This window comes from Meleagris gallopavo, chromosome 1 (genome assembly GCF_000146605.3).
Source record: "Meleagris gallopavo isolate NT-WF06-2002-E0010 breed Aviagen turkey brand Nicholas breeding stock chromosome 1, Turkey_5.1, whole genome shotgun sequence".
Classification (NCBI taxonomy): domain Eukaryota; kingdom Metazoa; phylum Chordata; class Aves; order Galliformes; family Phasianidae; genus Meleagris; species Meleagris gallopavo.
Window position 1 is genome coordinate 114,021,908 of NC_015011.2, and position 21,191 is coordinate 114,043,098.

Below are 21,191 nucleotides of genomic sequence, written 5' to 3' on the forward strand. Positions count from 1 at the left end.
GCATAGCTGTTAGGTCACTTCCTACTTTTTTTTAGCTATCTAACTTTAGACACAGAGATGTCAGCCTATTGGGTCATCTTCTCCATTCCTCCATCCAAAGAGGAATTATCCCAGGACAGAAACGTCTTTGTTTTAATATCTTAATACATTCAAGGTACTAAAGCTCCTTTAGGAAAAAAAACAACCACAAACCTATAAACATACATTTCTTTCCCACACTCTTTCCAGTCAGTAAGCACTGACCCTTTTGCCAAGGGCATCTGTTTTGTTTTAGTAAAGTGTTATGATGAGAAGTCTGGGTCTAGGCCTTTCACTGCTTCACTCTTAAACCATCTCCCACAGTACCCCAGACTCCAACCGGGTGAGGGAGGTCAAGGACAACAAGAAAGACTTCCCTAAGTACATCAGTAGCAAAAAGAAGACTAGGGAAATGTGGACCTGCTGCTGAATGAGGTAGGAGCCCTGGTAATGGAGGACACTGAGAAGGCCAAGATACAGAACACCTTCTTTGTTTTGGTCTTTACTGCTAAGGCTGCTCCTCAGGACTCTCAGACCCAGGAGATTAGAGAGAATCTAGGGAAAGGAAGACTTCCTCTTGATCAAGGAGGATCTGCTCAGAGGTCATTTAGGCAACCTCAATGCACACAAATCCATGGGCCTCAATGGAATGCACTCATGAGTGCTGAGGGAGCTGGCAGAAGTGATTGCCAAGCTGCTCTTTATCATCTTTGAAAGGTCGCAGAGAATGGGAGAGAACTGGAGGAAAGCCAGTATCACTGCAGTCTTCAAAAAGGGCAAGAAGGAGGAGCAGGGAAATTGCAGGACAGTCAGATCACCTCTGTCCCTGGGAAGATGATGGCAAAGCTTATTCTGGATGTCATCTCCAAGCAAGCAGAAAAAAAGATTATTAGAAGTAGTTAACATGGGTTCACCAAGGGGAAATCAATCAGGTAGCCTATGGTGTCATGACTGGTTGAGTAGATGAGCAGAGAGCAGTGGATATTATCTACCTTGACTTCAACAAGGCTTTTGACACTGCCTCCCTTAACATCCTGGTAGGTAACCTTAGAAAATGTGTGGGATAGATGAGTGGACAATCAGGTGGACTAAGAACTGGCTGACTCGCAGAGCTCATTGGGTTATGATCAGAAACAGTCTAGTTGGAGGCCTGTAGCTATTAGTGTTCCCCAGGGATTGGTACTGGGTCCAGTCTTGCTCAACATCTTCATCAGTGACCTGGATGAAGGGTTAGAGTGCGCTCTCAGCAAATTTGCTGATTATACGAAGCTGGGAAGTAGTGACTGACATATGACGTATCAGAAGGCTGTGCTGGCATTCAGCAAGACCTGGACTGGCTGGAGAGTTGGGCAGAGAGGAACCTTATGAAATTGAACATGGAAAGTGAAGAGTCCTACACACGGGGAGGAATAACCACACACATTAGTACAAGTTAGGGGCTGACATGCTAGAAAGGAGCTCTGCAGAGAAGGACCTGGATGTCCCATTAGACTACAAGGTGACCATGAGCCAGCAGTGTGCTCTCGTGGCCTAGAAAGTCAATGATATCCTGGAGTACATTAAAAAGAACACTGCCAGCAGGTTGAGGGAGGTGATCCTCCCCCTCTACTCCGCCCCGGTGAGGCCACATCTGGAGTGCTGTGTCCAGTTCTGGGCTCCTCAGTTCAAGAAAGGGAAATTCTGGAGAGAGCCCAGCAGGGGGCCACAGAGATGGTGAAGAGAAGGGTGAGGGGGGATCCTGTCAATGCTTATAAATATACAAATGGTGGGAGTCAAATGGATGGGGCCGGGCTTTTTTCAGTGGTTCCCAGTGACAGGACAAGGGGCAATGGGCACAAACTGAAACATAGGAAGTTTCATATGAGCATGAAGAAAAACTTCTTTACTTTGAGGGTGACAGTGCTGGAACAAGCTACCCAGAGAGAGGAGGTAGACTCGTTGATCTCCAGAGGTCCCTTCCAACCTCCACAATTCTGTGGTTCTGTGATTCTGTGAACTCAGGACTTTGTTCCTCCTTTCTAGACCTTTAGTGATGAACTCACTGAAAGCTCACCTCACCCCATGCCACCACGGTCTCCCCAGAGCAGCTCATCTCACCTACAGCAGCAGCACTTTCGAACTTTGAGTGCATCTCTACATCTAAGTTTTGCAGCAGAAAAAATCAGAGTGATCACAGTGCTTCACAACAAAATGTGACATCCAGTTTTTTTATCAGACCTTTCTAGAACATCCCTACTATTAAAAAAATCCCTACTATAATAAAGGGAGGATGTGTACGAATGGAAAGGTCATTGTTTACATTCACTGAAGTGACATCTGAAGCGATTACATGCATGTACTGTAATAAGTTTGGCAAACACTTTATTTTCTATTTTAAGGCTTCGGATTAGATTGCTGTACTGATTGACTCAATTACTCCAGAGAATTCTATTGATTTTAGTGATCCTGCTCTTAATCTATGCTGCAGAAAGTAAAATCAGAATCCAGATCCCAAACTCTTATTTCTTGTACTTTTTGTATGACTGAAAAGTGGCATGAATCGACCCTGGGGAAAGGCTTTGCAGGAATAAACAAACTGATTTAAATTTACACAGTCAGTTGAAGAAAAAAATAAAAGTAATAAAAGGAAAGTCAGCCAGGAGAGGGAGAAATAAAGGCTCATCTGAAGAAAAGTATAGCATTTGGATTAAAAGTCTTTCAGAATTTTTTTTTTAGAACTTCTCTGTAAATGTACACACTGGTGGCATAACAGCAGAAAGATGGACTGCAATAGAAGTGAAAGCAATTTTCTTGATAGAAGTTGCTCCTTGTCCTTCACAAACCTGATAAAAGGAGGCAGACAGAAAAAAAAAATTCCTTAATTTTAAGACAGATATAAAGCATAAGCACTGTTGACTATCAACTTATTCCATAACAGGAATCTGGAAAACAAAAGTGCAAAAAATAGCAAGGCCATCTCTAAGAAGCACTGAGAGGGTATTGTGTTTTCTCTCACTGCTTCAGCCATTGAATGCATTATTCCTTCTCACAGTCAGTATTTGATAGATGTGTCTGAAATAAATTACTAGCCTACACCAATTCAGTATTTGAAAGATGCCACAGTGTTTTGAATAGATAAAACACACTTGAATTCGTATTCCTGTTATTCCAACTTGAGTACCCTGAGGGTACTTAGTTGTGAGAGTGTTTGTCTTGGATTTTGCTCATCGGTTCAGAGACAGTGCTGGCTGGCTGTCATCCAGTGGGAGCACTAATACTTTCTGAAGTATTTCTGAGTCTGTTAATCATTAATGTGCTTTTCCAGTCAGGCGTGGGCTCTGCATGCCTACTGAGGGGTAAGGGCAGTGAGACGCTGCAACTTGAGATGGTCCTACAGGATAGAAGGAGCTGGGAACTGCCAGTGGGAGCTGGTAACTGCCCGTGGGTGGGCACCAGGGTCTCATCCTGTGCCAGCAGGGATCACAGAATCACAGAATGGCTTAGGTTGGAAGGGACCATAAAGCCCACCCAATTTCAATTTTCAGCCGTGGGCAAGGCTGACACTCACCAGATCATGCTGCCCAGGGCCCCATCCAAGGCATCCAAGGATGGGGCATCCGTAGCCTCTCTGGACAGCTAGTGCCAGTGCCTCACCACCCTCTGAGAAAAGAATTTCTTCCTAACATTTAACCTAAATCTCCATCTTCGAGTTTAAAACTATTTCCCCTTGTCCTTTCTCTATAAGACTGTGTAAAAAGTTGGTCTCCCTCTTGTTTATAAGCTTCCCTCAAGTACTGGAAGGCTGCAGTGAGGTCTCCCCAGGGCTTTCTCTTTTCCAAGATAGACAAGTCCAACTCCTTCAGCCTATCTCCACAGGAGAGGTGCTCTAGCCGTCTGGACCCATTCCCCATCTTTCTTGTGTTGGGTCTGCCAGATGTGGATGCAATACTCCAGAGGGGGCCTTACAAGGGCAGAGTAGATGGGGGCAATGACCTCCCTGTCCTTTCTGGTTATCTCTCTTTTGATGCCGCTTGGGTCGTTGGTCATAGCTGGCTTATTTTCAGCTTTTTGTCCACCAGAACCCACAAATCCTTCTCCGCAGGGCTGCTCTCAAAGAGTTCTTCACCAATTCTGTACATATATATGGGATTGCTGCAACCCAAATGTAGCACCTTGCACTTGGTCTTGCTGAGCCTCATTAGGTTCATGTTGGCCCAGTTCTCAGGTTTGCCCAGGTCCCTTAGGATGACATCCCTTCCTTCTGTTATGTCAACCAGCAAATTGCTGTGGGTACATTCAATCCCAGTGTCTACGTCATTTATAAAGATGTTGAAGAACACCGGTTCCAAGATTGACATGTTGAAGAGCATCGGTTCCAAGACTGACCCCTGGGGGTACCACTCATGACTAGCCTCCACCAGGATATAGATCCATTGACTACCAATCAGCCCTACTTAGCCCATAGACATTAAGGGACATTTTCGTCACCTCTGTTGAAAAGTGGAGGCAGATAAATGTAGCAAACTCTTTGCCAGGGCAGCTGGTGTAAGTTACTGGGATAATTTTGTACTCTACCTCTCTCTGGTCCTTAAATTGATCCAAGTAAGTGCAGATGGCCTGTCAGCACTTCATTTTTATTTATATAATACCTCACCAGTCAGAGATTTACTTTGCCACAATTGCTCACTAAAAATGGTGCTCTTTCTAGTCATAGATGAAGAATGGCAGAAAACTCAGTGTGTGCCAAGGGAAACCTGTGTGGAAGTTGCCAAAGAGCTGGGTACGACAACCAACAAGTTCTTCAAGCCTCCCTGCGTGAATGTGTTCAGATGTGGAGGCTGCTGCAATGAGGAGAGTCTGAGTTGCATGAACACGAGTACAACTTATGTGTCAAAAACGGTAAATGAAGCTATTTATCTGCTCTCTTCTGACCTGGCTCTCAAAAAATGGAGGGAAAAGAGGATGTTTGGTTTCTGAAATCCTGTTATGAAAGATCTGTCTGCACTACCATAACAAACAGGAGAATTAATTTTTTATCCACGTGGAGTGAATGCAGGCATGTGCAATAACATTTCACACTCATGATGCATTATTAAAAATGTCTGTGTATGCAGGGAGATGGAAAATCAGGGACTGAGAAAGTGATTGTAGGCTCATGTGACATTAAGGGGTTTAATCCTTATTTAACATATTGTTGCTTGGATCTGGGACCCTTGAGAACATTGGCTTGTGAAAATCCAAAGGATTAGGAGAGATTGGGAAAATTGTTGTGTGGGGCCATGATTCTGAGAGCTGTATTTTTAAAACTGACATCAATTCCACAAGGCTGGCAGATAGTTTTGGATTTTCAAGTCTAAAAAAAGAGGCATTTTCAGAAGAAGAGGCCAGATGCTCTCCATATGAATGCCTTGGGATCTGAATATCACAAATCGCAATGGAAAAGAAAGGCTTAAATCAGTAGCAATAAATGTCTGAGTTTTAACGACCATGTCAAAATGTGAGCATAAAGAGTATCCAGAGAGTATCTTTCAGTAGACTGACTTTAGCATCTATGTACAGAGCTATCTTGCTCCAATGGGTGACTGAGCACAGTTCTAAGCTCTACATCTGAAACTGTACGAAGAACAGAGGACTGGTCTTCTCAGATTTATCTTCATCTTGGGCATTCCCACTTTTAAACCTTTTGTACTTGAAATAATATATTAAATTATAGTTATCAAAAATGTTTTTTTTTTAAGTCAGAGCCAAGATTGGAGCAGCTGTTTTAAAAAGATTTAAGTCCTTATGGGGAAACATTTGAAGGCAGCAGGTCTGATTCACTTACATATTGTTTCAGCTTTTTTGGAATGTAATTTCTTTGTGTCTGGTTGTACAGGAATATAGTTAGATTAAAATAAATCAGGGCCTATCCTGCTTGTGTCAATGTTCATTAATTGTTTTAATTCCATACCAGAAAGAGAAAGCACTTGTGGCCACACACAAAAGACGTGATCAGCTCAGAGAGCTAGGTTAAAAAGTATTTATTTACTTGGTTTTTGATCAGCAGCTCCTAAGTTTGTTGAAAAGTTGCAATTCTGCATTTCTTTAGTGCTCTTCAAAATAACCATTCCCTCAAAAGTTCTCACCTTAATTCCACTCCTGGATACACTACCATCAGCTCAGAATTACTTCTCTAAAATCAACAGAATTACTCCTGTATAAGTGAGAGTATTTTTTTTTTCCTTGTGCAAAATATCCACAGAAGGATCCCAAAGTTAGACGCTGTAACACTTAAATTAAAAATCTAAAGAGTAAGATCTGGGAATATTTCCCAGATGCTGAATAGTGCAGCACTAAGCTGGTATGCACAGAAGTACCCTGTGCCTTACTTTCTACTTGAAGGAAGTTGGTATGCCAGGGCAGACGGGTTGTGTATAATTTGAACACCTCCTACACACTGCTGCCCAAAGAACCAGGGCTTTCACTCAGAGATCACATTAATTTGCATGCACTGAAGTTAGGCTTCTTGTTTCTTTAGGCTCTCCAATAAAAAGAACCCAATTAAAGTGTCCTTTATTTACTCCTGTTTCTTCCTTCTCTGAGGAGGCCATGGGGATCAAGTTAGGGATCTAAAGATGCAATGTGTGAGTACTCTAGGACAGTTAATATCTCCATAAGTTGTTAAGATTCAGCTGATGATATAATTGAGAATAAAGTTTGCAATGTCCGTATATTTTTCATCTTGCTCTAGCAATACACAAGAGGCATTTTAGTGTCCATATGAAGAATTTGGGACAATGTGGGGTATATAGCACAAATATGATCATTTTGGCAAGATTCTACTTTGGTGGACATAGTCCATCCCTCACTTCAGAACATTCACTGGCCACCTGCTTATTTATACCTGTGATAACTATTGATAAAAAAAGAGCAATGATGAGGCAAACGGTGGCAAAGGATAAAATGTTTTTATTTAAGACTTCACATATTAAAATAGAAACTGAAAAAAAAAATAGGTTATTTCACCCACATAGCTCTTTGAGATCTCGGTTCCTTTGACAAGTGTTCCAGAGCCTGTGCCAATCAAAATTGCCAATCACACCGGTTGTAAGTGTTTGTCAAATACCCAGCGTCACCAGTACACCATCATACGAAGATCTGTCCAGTACCCAGAAGAAGATGGGTAAGTTAACACATTTACAATTTCCTATCTATGCAGTCTGAAAATTGCTTTGCTCTGATTTGGTCATTGTAAATGTGCCTCCACTTTCTGTTATCCCAAATGTTTTTCCAATTATCTTGATTATCTCTCAGGATTATAAAGCTTTGACTGGATCTTGTAAATAATACTGAATGGAAATGGGAATCCAAAAAGCAGCAGACTAGTACAGCAGGATCTGCAGTCATTAAGACATGAAGATGTTTGAAAGGGGACTCAAAGTTCAAATATTATCACTACACTCCACTGGAGCTACTTGGGTAGATATGCATAGATTTTCCAACTTGACACAAGCAACTCTGTTCACACATTAACCAGCCAGGACATACAAAGAGTGATGAGGTCAGCATAAAGAACTCCACTCTACTTCACAGCACCTTGGGTCAGAAGTGACGCAAAGCATGGCTTTGCAATTATCCTCCAGTCTTGGTTTGCATCTGCCAGGTTCAGTGCTTGGACAACAGTGATTTCACATCTTACTCCAAAGTATGGTATAGCTCAACTGTAATCCTGATAGGAATTTGCTAAATTAACTCAACAAATGCTCTAGAAACACATCTAAAGGGTTATTTAATGTTAACTGTCTCTGTCTAGACTTATATGTAAGCATACAGATAAATGGCATGAATAGTAAGACTAAGACTACCCTGGGTGGAGCAGAGATGGAAAAAAAAAGTAAAAAAAAAAAAAATAGAGCTGCAAAACTGTTGCCATTTCCTTCTTAGGCGTGTAATCTGAAATATACGATCTACTACTTCTGCTGTGAAATAGAGAGAGATCCAGCCTCATCATCCATTGTCAAGGTTTTCTGTTTGCTGCAATAATGCACACGAGATGCCACAGCTTCACACAGTACAAGTGGCAGAACACCAGTAGGTTCATCCCACCAAATAACTATGCTGCTGCTCTTTATATTTACTTTTTAAATTTCCATCTTTTTTTTTCTTTTTTTTTTTCCCCCTTCTAGTTGTCCCTTTACGAACAAACTTTGCCATAATGGATGGGTCTGGGATAGTGACAAATGTGAATGTGTTGCAGACGTACAGCACTCAAACAGACGGGAAGGTAAAACTAAATTAACAATGGATACTTCTGCTTATTATCTGCAGGATGGTTGTGTTGCATTTGGGCTTTGTTCCACTTCTTGTTGTGAGAGCTACAGTTTTGATTCTACATCTTTAGACAGATCTTGCTTACAGTGTAGAAACTCGCCTGAAAATAAACATTGGTATGTTTATCCCCATCTCATATTTTTTCCTTAGACATTTTACTTCACCTCCGGAAACAAGTGAATAAGAAACAGGAATGTACTAAAAACATGAAGTGGGCATTCTTGGTTTGTTTTTTAATCTTATATTAACCTTAAATTGTATAACGCACATTATGAAAAAACTTTAAACTGTAGAAAGATTTATCCCTGGAATATATTGTGGGGAAAGTCTTGAATTTTCATTATGGGACATTCTGGAGAACAGATATATCAGGAATAAGATGAGAAAAAGCAATTCCTCTTATTAGCTGTAGTCATTGCAAAAGGTTATATGACCTTTGAAATTATTTGATTTTCTTTTATGACTATATTAAAATGTTTAGGATGCTTTCAAACTGATATACCATACATGTTCAGGAGTATGCAAGTGTACCCTTTCAAGACTGTAGAAGGAAATGGAAGAGGGTAAAATTAATACAAGTGTTCAGTACTTCTTTTCTCTCTCTGCTTTTCCTGGAAAACTTTACTGTCAAATAAATTTGCAGGAAATATTCTGTGAGGGAACTGTGTAAGTCTAAATATGCCTACTGGCAGTAAGTTTTAGGAATAAAGTTAAAATTTCCCCATGGCCTGTATAAAATTAAAAACAAACAAATAACACAAACAAACAAAAAAACCAACACATTATGTTCTTAGGAAATTGTGCTGGTCAAAGTAAAACTATGACAGCAGTAGAGCAGATGGACACAGAAGGAAGCCTTGCCTTTCTGTTTAAACTGCATTCAGCAAACAAAACAATAAACCAAGGCAACCGTAAAAAGAAGCTGGCAAGCAAGCTAAACTAGAATCTAATAATTTCATGAAATACTCTGTTGATTAAGATGTCCTAAGGCTAATAGATCAGTTTCATGTTGCTTTTTTTTTCCCTGTAGGATCTGTTCTCATTCTGAATCAGCTCATTTGGCCATCAAGTAAAGTAGTAAAGCTCAAGTTAGGCTTTCCACTCAAGAAAGAATTAGTACACCATATATCAAAGTATGTCCAAAGGACACTGAATAGCCAGATTCCTCTTTGCTCTTAGCCTTTTGTAAGGTCAGCTTGGAGATTAGAGTCTGTGGCTTGTTAAATTATAGCTTTTGTTGACATAAACTCAATATTTCCTCAGATAAAATATCATTCTGTGAAGCACAATGGGTTTGGCTGTGGCTGGGATAAAATAACTTAAAATCTGCCTTTGATGTTGAAATGAAGCAAGGCTGAAACACTCGTACATGCCAAGCTTTATCACCCCAAGGAAGTGGTTTGTTTTCCAAGAATTTGTGGCAGATTCCTTTCCTTCTTTCTTTTTAAGTTTTTGAATATTAGTTTTCCAGCATTAAGCAAATAATAATGAAGGTTTCTTTCAAGTAGTGTACAGGCCCGTTCTGGTCAGTAAGATCAGAGCTCAGGTTGCAGAGGTCATGGACACAGGTTACATTCCACATTCCATAGGTTAAATCCAATAGTTAATTGTAAAATTACAGGAAATTATCTTCCCACTGACACATTATAAGCCATGACCTTTACTCAGGGATGTGCTGCCAGCATTTTAATGTGGCTTTCAGAAAATAATTCCTTTTTTCTAGGATTAACCTCATATTATAGTCCAGATGTGTATTTTGAAGGAAGACAGATGAGGTATTAGCATGTTTGCTTGGTTGGAGTTTGTTTCTGAAACAATATTTTCTCCTTCCTTTAACTGACAAGTGTACATATGTTGCTTATTGAAGTACAAGTCTGGATTACATCTTACTAGACATAGTATTACTTCTGCAAAAATTCTGCAAAAAAGTGTGGGGATAGTGAAGTACATTGAACAGTAAGTATGCTAGTTTGTGTGGATACGCAGCTTTGCGAGGGGTATATGCTAAATCCTGGGAGCTTTCATTTTGAAATCTGCTCTCTTTTAAGTATTCCTGTGTCCCAAAACCTTTACATTTGGCACTTCTAATATGCATCCCCAAAATGAAGTACTTTTATGCAAGGTTCAACCCATAAGAAATAACAGTATTATTAATGAAACAATCAGCCCACTCCTGTCCCGAAAAAAGTTGAAAAGCCCTTCTCTGCACTGTAAGTTACAACAGAAGACCAAAATAAATCAGAGAGTACATGAGCCCTTTTGACTACATCAAAAGAGCCAGCCTCTTCCAGAGCAGAATTTAACCATGTAAAGCTTATTGCTAAAAGTTGTACTTGCTATTGCAGGGCTCCCTCCTCTTGCTGAGCTGGCTATGTGTGGACAATATATGGAATTTGATGAAGAAAATTGTGAATGCATCTGCAGGCAGAAGTGTCCCACAGACTTCTTTCAAAGTAAAGAGAACTGCAGCTGCTATCTGTGTAGAGAGAACCAGGAAAGCTGTGCTCAGAAACACAAGATATTTCATGCCGAAACCTGTAGGTAAGTGCTCCTTGTCGCTCAGTGGCTATACTGCAAGGTCTGAATTAGCCTGCCTAGATGCTGGAGGTGCAAGTGCTGAATTAGCTAGGATTGCCATCCAGTATAGAATCACTTGCTGCAATTATGGATGTAATAATAATAATAATAATAGAGATAGGGGATAGAAGGAGTATAAGATATTTAATTAACGTTTTGAGAAATATGAACAAGGATGCTATTCAACTACCTGTATTCATTATTTTTCTCCTTATTTTAAGGGAATGACTGCTAAAACTGTGCTACACTTGAAATTACTGTGTTACCGAGGTGATTTACAGTGAGATACTGAGTCTGGCATTTCTAGAGTGTCCAAAGCCACTCTGTGTTCTTTGCAATAGCCCAGTGCAGTCTCACATACTTCTAGGGGCAAAGGTACCCTAAATTAACACCCACACAATGTAGCTTATTATTCACCATGTTTGTCCTCAAATGATTTACTAGAGCTAATGAAATTTTGTGCATATACAAAGCCATTCAACTGATAGCATGAGGAAGCAGGAAAATTGTTCTGGGACTGTTATATTCAGTGCATTCCTCAAATCCTTTTGAATAACTAGTTTTGAGGATTCTTTGGCAAAACATAAATAGAAAATATACTTTCAAAGTACTCTTTTTTCATGCAATAGTTTATTATTTTTTTTTTTTCTCATAGAGCCCTTGTCATGTGTACAGATGCAAGAGCATGCAAGTATGCAGTCTGAAAGCTTATAAATAGAAACTCAAGAGTTGAGTTTCACTGGTTACTAAAGCAGAACTGCAGTTTGCTGAGTGGTCACATACAGTCCATTGTCACAGACCTCTTAGATTAATTCATGGAGAGGAAGCTGTGGAAGGAGTAACATCTGCATCTTTAGATTGAGCTCTGAAAATAAAGACAGGCATAAAATAGTTGTCAACAACTATAACATAGCTAAAAGAATCAGTAGAGTTGAAACACCATCAAAGACTCAGTCATTTATGAGTTTTGGATGCAGGAGGATATCAATGCCATCATTTGTTTACATAAGTTTAGGTTCTAGAAATGACTGTAATCTGTACACAGTAATTCTATGCCAGATTTGTATGCTTGTTAGTCCTGGAGAACAAAAGCTGAAGCATCATGAGCAAAAGTACTTCATAAAACTTGAGGACAGCAGTATCCAACAAACAAGTCTTTTCTCCCTGTATCACATGGTGTCAGCACTGCCCCAAGTGTATTCTATGTGAGAACACTGCTGTGTCCAATGATGAAAAAGTTGAGGAATGTAACAGTGAAGAATTATCATATTAAAATCATTCTCTTTTTTGCTTTTTTTCCCCTTTATCAAACAGCTGTGAGGACAAATGTCCATCCCAACCCAGAACATGCCCAACTGCAAAGCCAACATGTCCCAGGCATTGTCGATGTCCAAAGGAGAAGAGAAATTCTCATGGGTCTCAAAGCAAAGAAAATCCTTGACTCGGCTTCTCCAGTCCTCCAGAAATCCACTGCTTTGCAAAGTAGCTGTCACTGACTTTCAAACAGTAGTAAAAACGAACATCTTTCACATTAACAGCAGAAGAATGAATCCAGTCTGCATTTATTTATTAGAGTAATCACTAACTGCAGGTCAATCTTCTGGGGCATTGATAACTGTTCTCTAAGAGGTAAAAACAACTGATGAAATTCTGTCTGTGTGGAAGTAAGAGCAGAAAGAGCCAGTTCAATGTCATGCTATGGAAGATGAAGCTGGTATATTGGTAACAAAGTCACAGACAACAGCCAGACTTTCAGAAATTGAGACTAGATAATCTTAGCCTCTGAATCCTTAGCTAATGCAACTGTAGGGTAAAACTTTCTTCAGAAATTCAGTGTGCAGGATTTGGCTTCTAATAGGGTCAGCACTGAGTTATTTGATCTACTGTCCAGCTTTAATTATCATTTTGAATTTATTGTACAACTACTGTCAGATGTGCCATATTTAATTGTATATAAGAAAATAAATACATCAGTTATTCAAGGGCTTTTATGTTTGTTTTTTTTTTTTTAATATCTGTTATTTTAAAACTCTGCCAAACAAAGAGAAATTAAGCAAAAACCAAAAGCCACCTCATGTACAGCCTTTCTATGTTTGTCCCTCTGGGACTGGCTCCTGCCCAAACGCTGGTAGATACAAGGTCACTAAGTCCAATAATTTCAGTAAAGAAGAATCATTTTTCCCACGTCTGCTTGACAGGCGTGTGTGATTTATTTATTTGTTCCTGTTGTAGCATGTCAGCCTCCCTAAGGGGATAGCAGCCACACTAGTACTAACTGTTCAGTAATTTTCTGAAGGAAAAGATGGAGGTTTTTTTTTGGCCTACCATGGTATGAAAATATGTCCTTTGCACTGAAATTCTTTTCACCAGCGTGAGGCTTGAATAACAGTGTTTTAACTAAATCAAGTATAAGGACAGTATTATTTTCTGGACCACTGAAATCTGGTTTGAGACGAAATATTGTAAGCAGCAGCCCTGAACTGCAAGTGGTAGTCTTGATGATGGAATCATTTTTTCCCTTTGCTGAATTCTCCAGTTCTTTACTGCAGTTTGAACAGAGGGAACAGAGGAAATTAAACAACTGCAACAGAGGTGGAAATGTTGACACAACATGTGGAAAGGAAAATGGCTTTTGATGTCTTGTTTTAATTTATATAGGGAAAAATAGATTTCTTTAAAATAAAATTAGAGCCCAGCCATGTAAGGTGGACTGAACTGTTGGAGAAAGCACTACAATGTAATATATCTTCTCTCTGAGTAAGGCTCTTAAAGTGGGACACTGGATGACTGCTTCAAGCGCTCTCCAAATAATCTTGTGATCTCGGTCTGTACAAATACACTGGCGGGCTGGTTTAGTTAACCACGCTGGGAAGTGGCTTGGGATCCTCTCACCAAACGATGTGTTCTGACACGTAGCTGCACAAGGTGAAGCCCTGCAGCAGGGTCACCTCCTTCTCTACAGTAGACTCTCCATTGAGGAGATTCCTCCACAGCTTAGGCCATGTGCAACTGATCCACACCGTGCACAGACGAGGAGAATGGGACCCCAGTGCAAATCAAGGTGAGACAGCTGGGCAGTAGGAGCTCACCCTTACACTCCTTTAAGTGAAGCCTCCAAGCTCTGCAAAGGTGTTTAGATTGAACAAACTACCCCATCACTTTTCACCTCACTCACAGTTGAGGTTACTGACCTGTGGTTGGTTGCACCATTAGCACATTCCTCAAAAAGACGAAGAGCAACAGAGGCATGATGCTTTGCAAGCTCAAGCACCTCATGCTCAACCAGACACAGACACTTAACTGATTGTACTAGTGGCTCGTGGAGCAACAAAACTCCTTTGTCCAAAACTATACATCAAGCTGAATTCTTAAGCGTTAAGAAAGCTAACATATATTCCTCTACTACAGCCCCATTGCCCATGGGCAGTAGTTTATAGTGTCATTTAACAACACAGCAATTGGAAAATGAATGCATTTCCACAGGCTAAATTTAAGTGGAAACCTGCTAGATTTACAAATGAATAATTCCTGAAGTCAGTATAGCTGTACTGACATAAAAAGACAGGATGAGAAGATGCCCTCTGGGTGTGCAGGGCTCTGACTTTGAGTGACATCTGGAAAGAGTGAGAGAAATTTAGCAGTTGGAAACCTGTATTAATTACGCCTGAATCTTTGTCAATGCTGATCTGTAGAGCTTCCTCAGCTTTCTGATCTGCCTAGTGAATACTTTTTCTTTCTCCTCCCCCCCAGAACAGAGCCGCTTCAACCTGAGAGACAAATAAGTCTGCTCCAATTCCAGAAGGTTCTTAAAGCAATCACTAAGGAGCTAGAAATGATGTTCAAAAGCCCCGCAGACTTCCTTTGAAAATCAGCAGGATGGATGCAACTCCTCATTTCACCTAACATATGGCACTATGCTGGGTGGCAAAGCAGAGGCATCCAAGTGCTCTGAATTAGCCAGGTTCCCACGTAGAACATGAGAATACCTTTCTCTAATCATACAGGTTAATGCCTTGGAATACGAGCACTGGCCAGCCTTTCCCTCATATAGGCTTTTGCAGAAGAAAGGACTTAGAAAGTCCCTTCCATCTTCCAAAGCCTTGACTCACCTACTTCTTGGAGGGCACTAGTACACTACTGTGCTGGCAGCACAGGAATCCTACAGCTTTTATTTTATAATAAATGTTGATCCTGGCAGATCACTTGCTTGTAAGTCCTCGTGCTAGTCTGTTCTTTGCTGGTGCCGCGTTTATCCATCTTGCTCTTCTGTATGATGAGAAAATGATCACAATTTGAGCACGTAATGGCTATTAATATCTTCCGCACAAATATTATGAGGAAAAGCTCCAAAGATTAAGCATAATGCTGTGAATGCCTATGTTGTGTGACGGTCATCACTGTTACAGGCCAAAGAATATCTGTGTATTGTTAATAGCATGGCATATTTAAAGGATGTAAAGCTATACATGGAAAGCAATGACTGAAAGGAGGCTCTGAGTGAAAATGGAAACACAAGGAGATAATTAGAATTTGATGAGGATTAGAAAAACTCGTAGTGTTATCTGATTTGAGAATTTCTGGAGTCAATCCGTTTCAAAATATTCAATAAACTTGAAAATAGAAACGCTTTATGTTGTCTCTCTTATAAATCCATCAGAATTTAATTGCAGAAATTTAATATAAAAATTCAGAAGGCCTAAATGGGATATGTAAAATTCATGGCAGATCTGTTTTTTGACTGATGTCATTAGCTTTTAACTTATGACTAAATGACCTTCTCAGAGGGAAGGTTATTGAACAGAAACATTCTGTTTGAAGTTTGAAATGCCTTTTATTACTGTGTTCAGCATGACTTGCTTTTTAAACATATGGACATGATTTACAGGTTTCATAGCCACAATAATAAAGCTAAAATTTCCTGTTATGGCGTGTCTTAATTTTTATATAATGAGGGATGTCTTTAATGCAACACTTGGATTATGGTCTGTATATCCGTTTGTATAATAGGAATGGGAATACTTAAAAAATGATGGTTAATTCTGAATCAAACGCATACGAATTTTCTAAAGTTTTCATGAGTAGCTAGCTTTCAAGCTTGCATATGCTTTTCATTGGGAGTGGACAAGAAGAAAGAATGAATGAGTAAAATATTGTGTTTGAAAGAATCAGGAGAACTTCATCTACTTCTAAAAACTCTACTTGACCTCTACATTAAAGAGGTACATGTGATCACACAAAATGCTGGTGATACTGAAGGATATCAAGAAAATCTGCCCCCATTTACTTTGGAATTTGTCGTATGTCACATACTGTGACATTGCTTATAACCAGCATTATTCATAGGAAGTTTGACAGAGCATATATAAATCCCATCACACTTATAGACACTGCAAACAGATCCATTTATAAGTATCCTTTGGGCATCAGATCCAGCTAACTCTTAAAATCTTTCCCTGTTTTCCAGCCATTCTTCCCACGAGTGCCTTTACTCACCACGCAGTTCTCTAGTGCTTCCCTTGTCTGCACATTTTGTGTAGAAAAAAAAAAAAAGAATCTGTGTTTTGTTTTCATGTACAACTTGAAGCCAGGACTTAGGCTATTTAAATTGATAGTTACTTTGATTTATAGTAGTGTAAAAAAATAGGAAAAGGAAACCCAAAATGCAAAACAAAACAATACAAAACAAATGTTTGAGGAAGCTCCTTTAGCTGCCAGTTCCATTTATATTTTCTAAGTAACTGATAAATGCTTTTCAACTTCAAAATATGACAAACACTGTCACCTTCTAATTTTGGACTCACTGAATGAATCAGCCTCTGGGGAAGTATGAGGTGGTTACCAGAACAAGTGGATCTGTGTTCTCCTTTATTACACTATTCATTAAAAAAGAAACAAGTCAGGGGTTATAAATGATGTACTGCCATTCATTTTATTTCTGTCAGACTCCAACATCAGCATTTACTCAAAACTTCAATAAAACCTTTTCACTCCAGGGGGGAGAAAGTCTGTTTTGAATTAACTTAAAAGGAAATGGCTGTTTTAGCCAATAAAGCAAAATAAGTACATAAAAAGATGCTGTTGTAGCTTGGTCTGTACGTTGACTTCCATTCCATTAGCAGTCTGTCTTATTTTCAATTTTATTATAATTTACAATACAATTCAAAGTGAAAGATTCTCCCAGGTTGAAAGCATTGACAGTTCATGACTTAGGGCAAGCTCTTTCATATCCTAAACATCAAAGGTTACCTTTACAATATTTATGGTTGAAGAATTTTATTCTAGTCGCTGTTATTCTAGTCCCCATTGGCATATGCTACGTATTTAAAAATATATGAATGATAATATCAAAAATATCAGATTAAGAGTAATTACAAATTAAGTGACAAAATAGTAACAAAGTATCTAATATCACCGGGTCTTCTGCCCCCACTTGTTTTGCAAAATTGTATTTTTAATTGGCAAGGACTGTATTGCAAATGTGTGGCTTAATTCTACCAGTTCAGCTGAAACTGATGCAGAATAACCAGACCAACTCATCACACTCTGCTAAGTGAGTCCATGGTAAAGTACTTATCCAGAACTACCCCTTAATCCCTGATCTGGCTGTCTCATATGCCTCCTTTGTTCTTCTTTCTTGGGAAAGCCTTTCTTACTCTGAATGAATGAGCTAGCTGTTCAGGTTCATGTTTGAATGCTGAAATGTGGTTGCATTGCTTTAATATAGTTTCACTTTGCAGAATAAAGCAATACAAGTCATGAAACACAAGGAAAAGCTCAACATATTTGCAAGAACTATGCAAAACTTCTTATCAATGCTAACCCCAAAATAAACAGCAATATTTTCCTGTACCTCAATTACAAAGGAATATCATGAAAAACTCTTTAAAGTCATCTTGTTTCTCTCTCTTCTGGCATTTTGCTGTGCACACCATTGGAAAACCATCCACAGCTCACTCCTAAAGCTTTCACAGCTAATAATTGATTATCCTCCCTACCTGTCCCCTGGAGGCCAATCACCTTATCACCTTGCTTTGCTCCACATTAATTAAATTAGACTCACAGCAGTTGTTTCCAGCCTGTATAAAGCTTGAAGCTTGTGGCTTTCATTTCAAACCTCACAAAGAGTTTGTGTGTCTGAAAACTTCTCTAAATTTTGCCATCTCTAGTGGTCAAATAAAAATTACTGCTTCCTCCAGAGAGTTTGCCTTGTAAGGCTACGCTAAAGCTACCAAATTAAAGAAAAATTGTTTAACTTGGTAGATTTTAAAGTATATGCACAACAAATTACACTTACTTTATAGTTTAAATCCAGATATCAAGTATAAAAATATTGTTTGTTGTTGTTGTTGTTGTTGTTGCTGTTATTTTTTTTTTAAGGAAAAAAGACAGTTTTATTTCAAACTATGTAAAAAGCAGGCAGGATCTACAATAATGGGCACCATAAGCAGAAAGAACAGTGCTGATAACATTCTAGAGCTCATATGTAAGAGGAGCATTAGTAGCAGGAAATAAAGCATACTATGCTCACAGTCTTGAACTTTGCACAGAGAATATTTTGCATCTCAACCAGCACCAATATTTTAAGTTTCCAATAGCTCCACCTGCTGTTGTTACTGTGCTATTTTTCCTCCACTAAATTTAAAACCATCTTGTTAGCATTTTAATACTGGAACCACATAAGTTCTGCCACTTCAGTTTTTATTGACTATTGGATGATACATTCCCAGGATTTTTTTTTTCTTTAATTAGGTTGTCAAGGTCTAATTAAAGGTACAAACAGAAGACAGACCTTCTTAAACACCTGATGTGCAAACGTTGAAGCACTTGGCTTTAAGGCTGCAGTAAGGGTAATCCAGATCTGCAATTATATAAAGTTTAGCAAAACTAATAAAAAAACCACAAGGCTAGCCTAGTCAACAGGTTGCAGCTTCACAACAATTAATATCAGATACTATACCGTATTTGATCCAGATCAGACACTGTCACATGGCTGCGTTTCTGTTGCATTAGTCAGATTACTTGACAGGAGAGCTGATGCTGATTGTATGATGGCTACAGGTGACATCTATACAGTTTAGTGGTAGAAAGCTGACCCATATTTCTGACTGATTTGAACTGTCACAGAAAGCCCAGTCAACGCTTGCACTGTTTGTCCAGGAATTTTTATCTACCATACAGGGAGCCCCTAAGCTTTTCAGTTGAAAAGGCAGAAAGCAGCCTGGCTCTGTTTCCAGTGACTGGGGCATTGAAATGGTCCCTAAATTGAAGTGGTGAAAGATTTTGGTTGGGCAAAAGAGGATAATCCTCAGCAACTGTCACCACTGTGAGCAACCATCCTGTGCTGGTAAGGATGGAGACATGACCTGTGTGTAATCTTGGGAGACTGAAAGCTACTCCTGGGCAAATCCCAACTGCTCCCAAACCCTCCTACCCTTCCCCATCTGCATTGTCCTGATTTGAGCAGCAAGAGGACCTGGGCTCTTGGATGGAAGAGAACTGACATACACAGAAAGCTAATGAGAAATCAAGATTTTGGGATGTGCCTTAGGAGCACAGATGTGAGACCTAACAGACACAGAGCCAGTTGATCAACTTCTCATTTTTATTAGCAAATTCATTCACCTGCTTTAGATGTGCTACTTGGAAGGGAGATGTACCTGCCAAATGGAAATCAAATATACTTTCTGATGTCTAAGAGTGAAATCTGGCTTAGAAAAAAAGCCCTTGTTTTACAGTTTGTAGTCAAGGGTCATTTCCTTCATGAACTACACCGCAGCTTGCTAAACCTCTGACTTGAAACTTTTATTTGAAAAAGTGTATTGATATCACCTCAACTGGCTGCAGTGAGTTTCAAGAACATGAGACTACAAGAATACGCTGGTGCTTGCATGAGAAAGCCACGTATTTTCTTGTCTGTTTTGTGGGTGGTATTGTAGTCAGGTAGAAAATTGGCTACATACAGTAGAAACCATGCACAACTGACTTTTTTAAGGTAATATAGAAACCTTTTAAATCCTTTTTGAATTCCAACAACAGAAAATAACTGCTGAAATAAACAGTTGGGCCCTTACTTTGCAGGAGTCTTAAGAGAAGCGATGGGCTCTGCCGATTTACCATATAATAACAGAGAAAACAGAAGGACAGTTCATCTTTTCCTTCAAGGCAGATTCCATACACTGCTTTCCTCCTCATTTGCTCCAAAAATGTAATTCCAGTGGGGTCAGAGACCAAAGCATTCTGTTTTTTCAGAGTGTTGGGCTGCTTCCAGATATCTCTTACTTGGTTTCCCTAATCAGTCTTGCTCCACACTTGCTCCAATGGCACAATTACCATTTGGCAGTATTATTTTTCATGAGTGCTCTCCATTTGGGTCTTCAAGTAGTTTCTGCTTTCCTGAATCCAAGAAAAGAAATCTTCCTGCACTAGGAGCTAGTTGTGCACTCTCAGAACACTAGTCTTTGTCCTAGGTTTTCTTTTCCAGTTCTCCTTTGCATTAGTATCAGGATCTGGAACAGCATAGTTCTTTTGTGAGCTAGTCTGTGAACAACTGATCCTCTGCTCTTGCTAATTACTGATGCTTTGAAATAATAAAGCTGCATGCTTTAGACATGTTAAGTATTAACAAACGTTAATTTAATACACCATCTTATTACACAGAGCAAAGGCCCTCCACCAAATGGCTATTTTGTGCTTAAGAAAGACTTTCAATAGAAGCAATGTTGTACATCAGGCTAGGGGCAAAGCAACAGACTCAGCATGAGAGGAAGCTGAGAGGGAGATGAAGTAGCACAGTATCTGGAAAAAAGTTCTCCTGTGTTTTCAAGAAAACAAGTGATCTCCTTGAGGCATAATGACATCTGCTGCCAGACCAATACCACAGGAGTCTCTTTAGGTCTCCTCCATCTTCTCTCGTCATTAACCCAACTTAGGAAGGTACTTCAGGGAGTATACAAGAATCGGGTTTGTAAACAGTAATTACTCTGCTGTCACTGTTTTTTACTGTCTGCTGTCACTGCCTTTACTCTCTATATATTCCACAGTCTTACTCTGATCTTATATATACTTTAAATGAGAGTGTGAATACATGAAGTTCAGGCATTTAGAAGAGAAGGAAATGTGATTCCTTCTTTAGTTGCTGGTCCCTCCAACTCATACCAGAGTAGGTTGGACTCTGGATGTGCCCAGGATCAGTGATGAATAATAAACACAGCAACCCTGCTACTGACAAGTATGTGGTGCCCTGTCCTTCAGAAAGAGTTGTGGACACAAAATGTAGCAGTATTTCTATCAATGGTGGTTTTTTTTTT

At 39.5% G+C, this 21,191-nt stretch overlaps 1 protein-coding gene across 1 annotated transcript in view; it reads left to right on the plus strand.

Moving 5' to 3' along the window:
- Positions 1-12,885, plus strand: part of VEGFD (vascular endothelial growth factor D) — a 32,536-nt gene extending 19,651 nt beyond the window's left edge. The window contains exons 3-7 of the mRNA XM_003203074.4: positions 4,706-4,896; positions 7,011-7,159; positions 8,163-8,260; positions 10,653-10,848; positions 12,199-12,885. Of these exons, the coding sequence (XP_003203122.1) occupies positions 4,706-4,896; positions 7,011-7,159; positions 8,163-8,260; positions 10,653-10,848; positions 12,199-12,325 (761 nt within the window). The 3' untranslated portion in view covers positions 12,326-12,885. The remainder of the gene's footprint in view (positions 1-4,705; positions 4,897-7,010; positions 7,160-8,162; positions 8,261-10,652; positions 10,849-12,198) is intronic.
- The last annotated feature ends 8,306 nt before the right edge of the window (positions 12,886-21,191 follow it).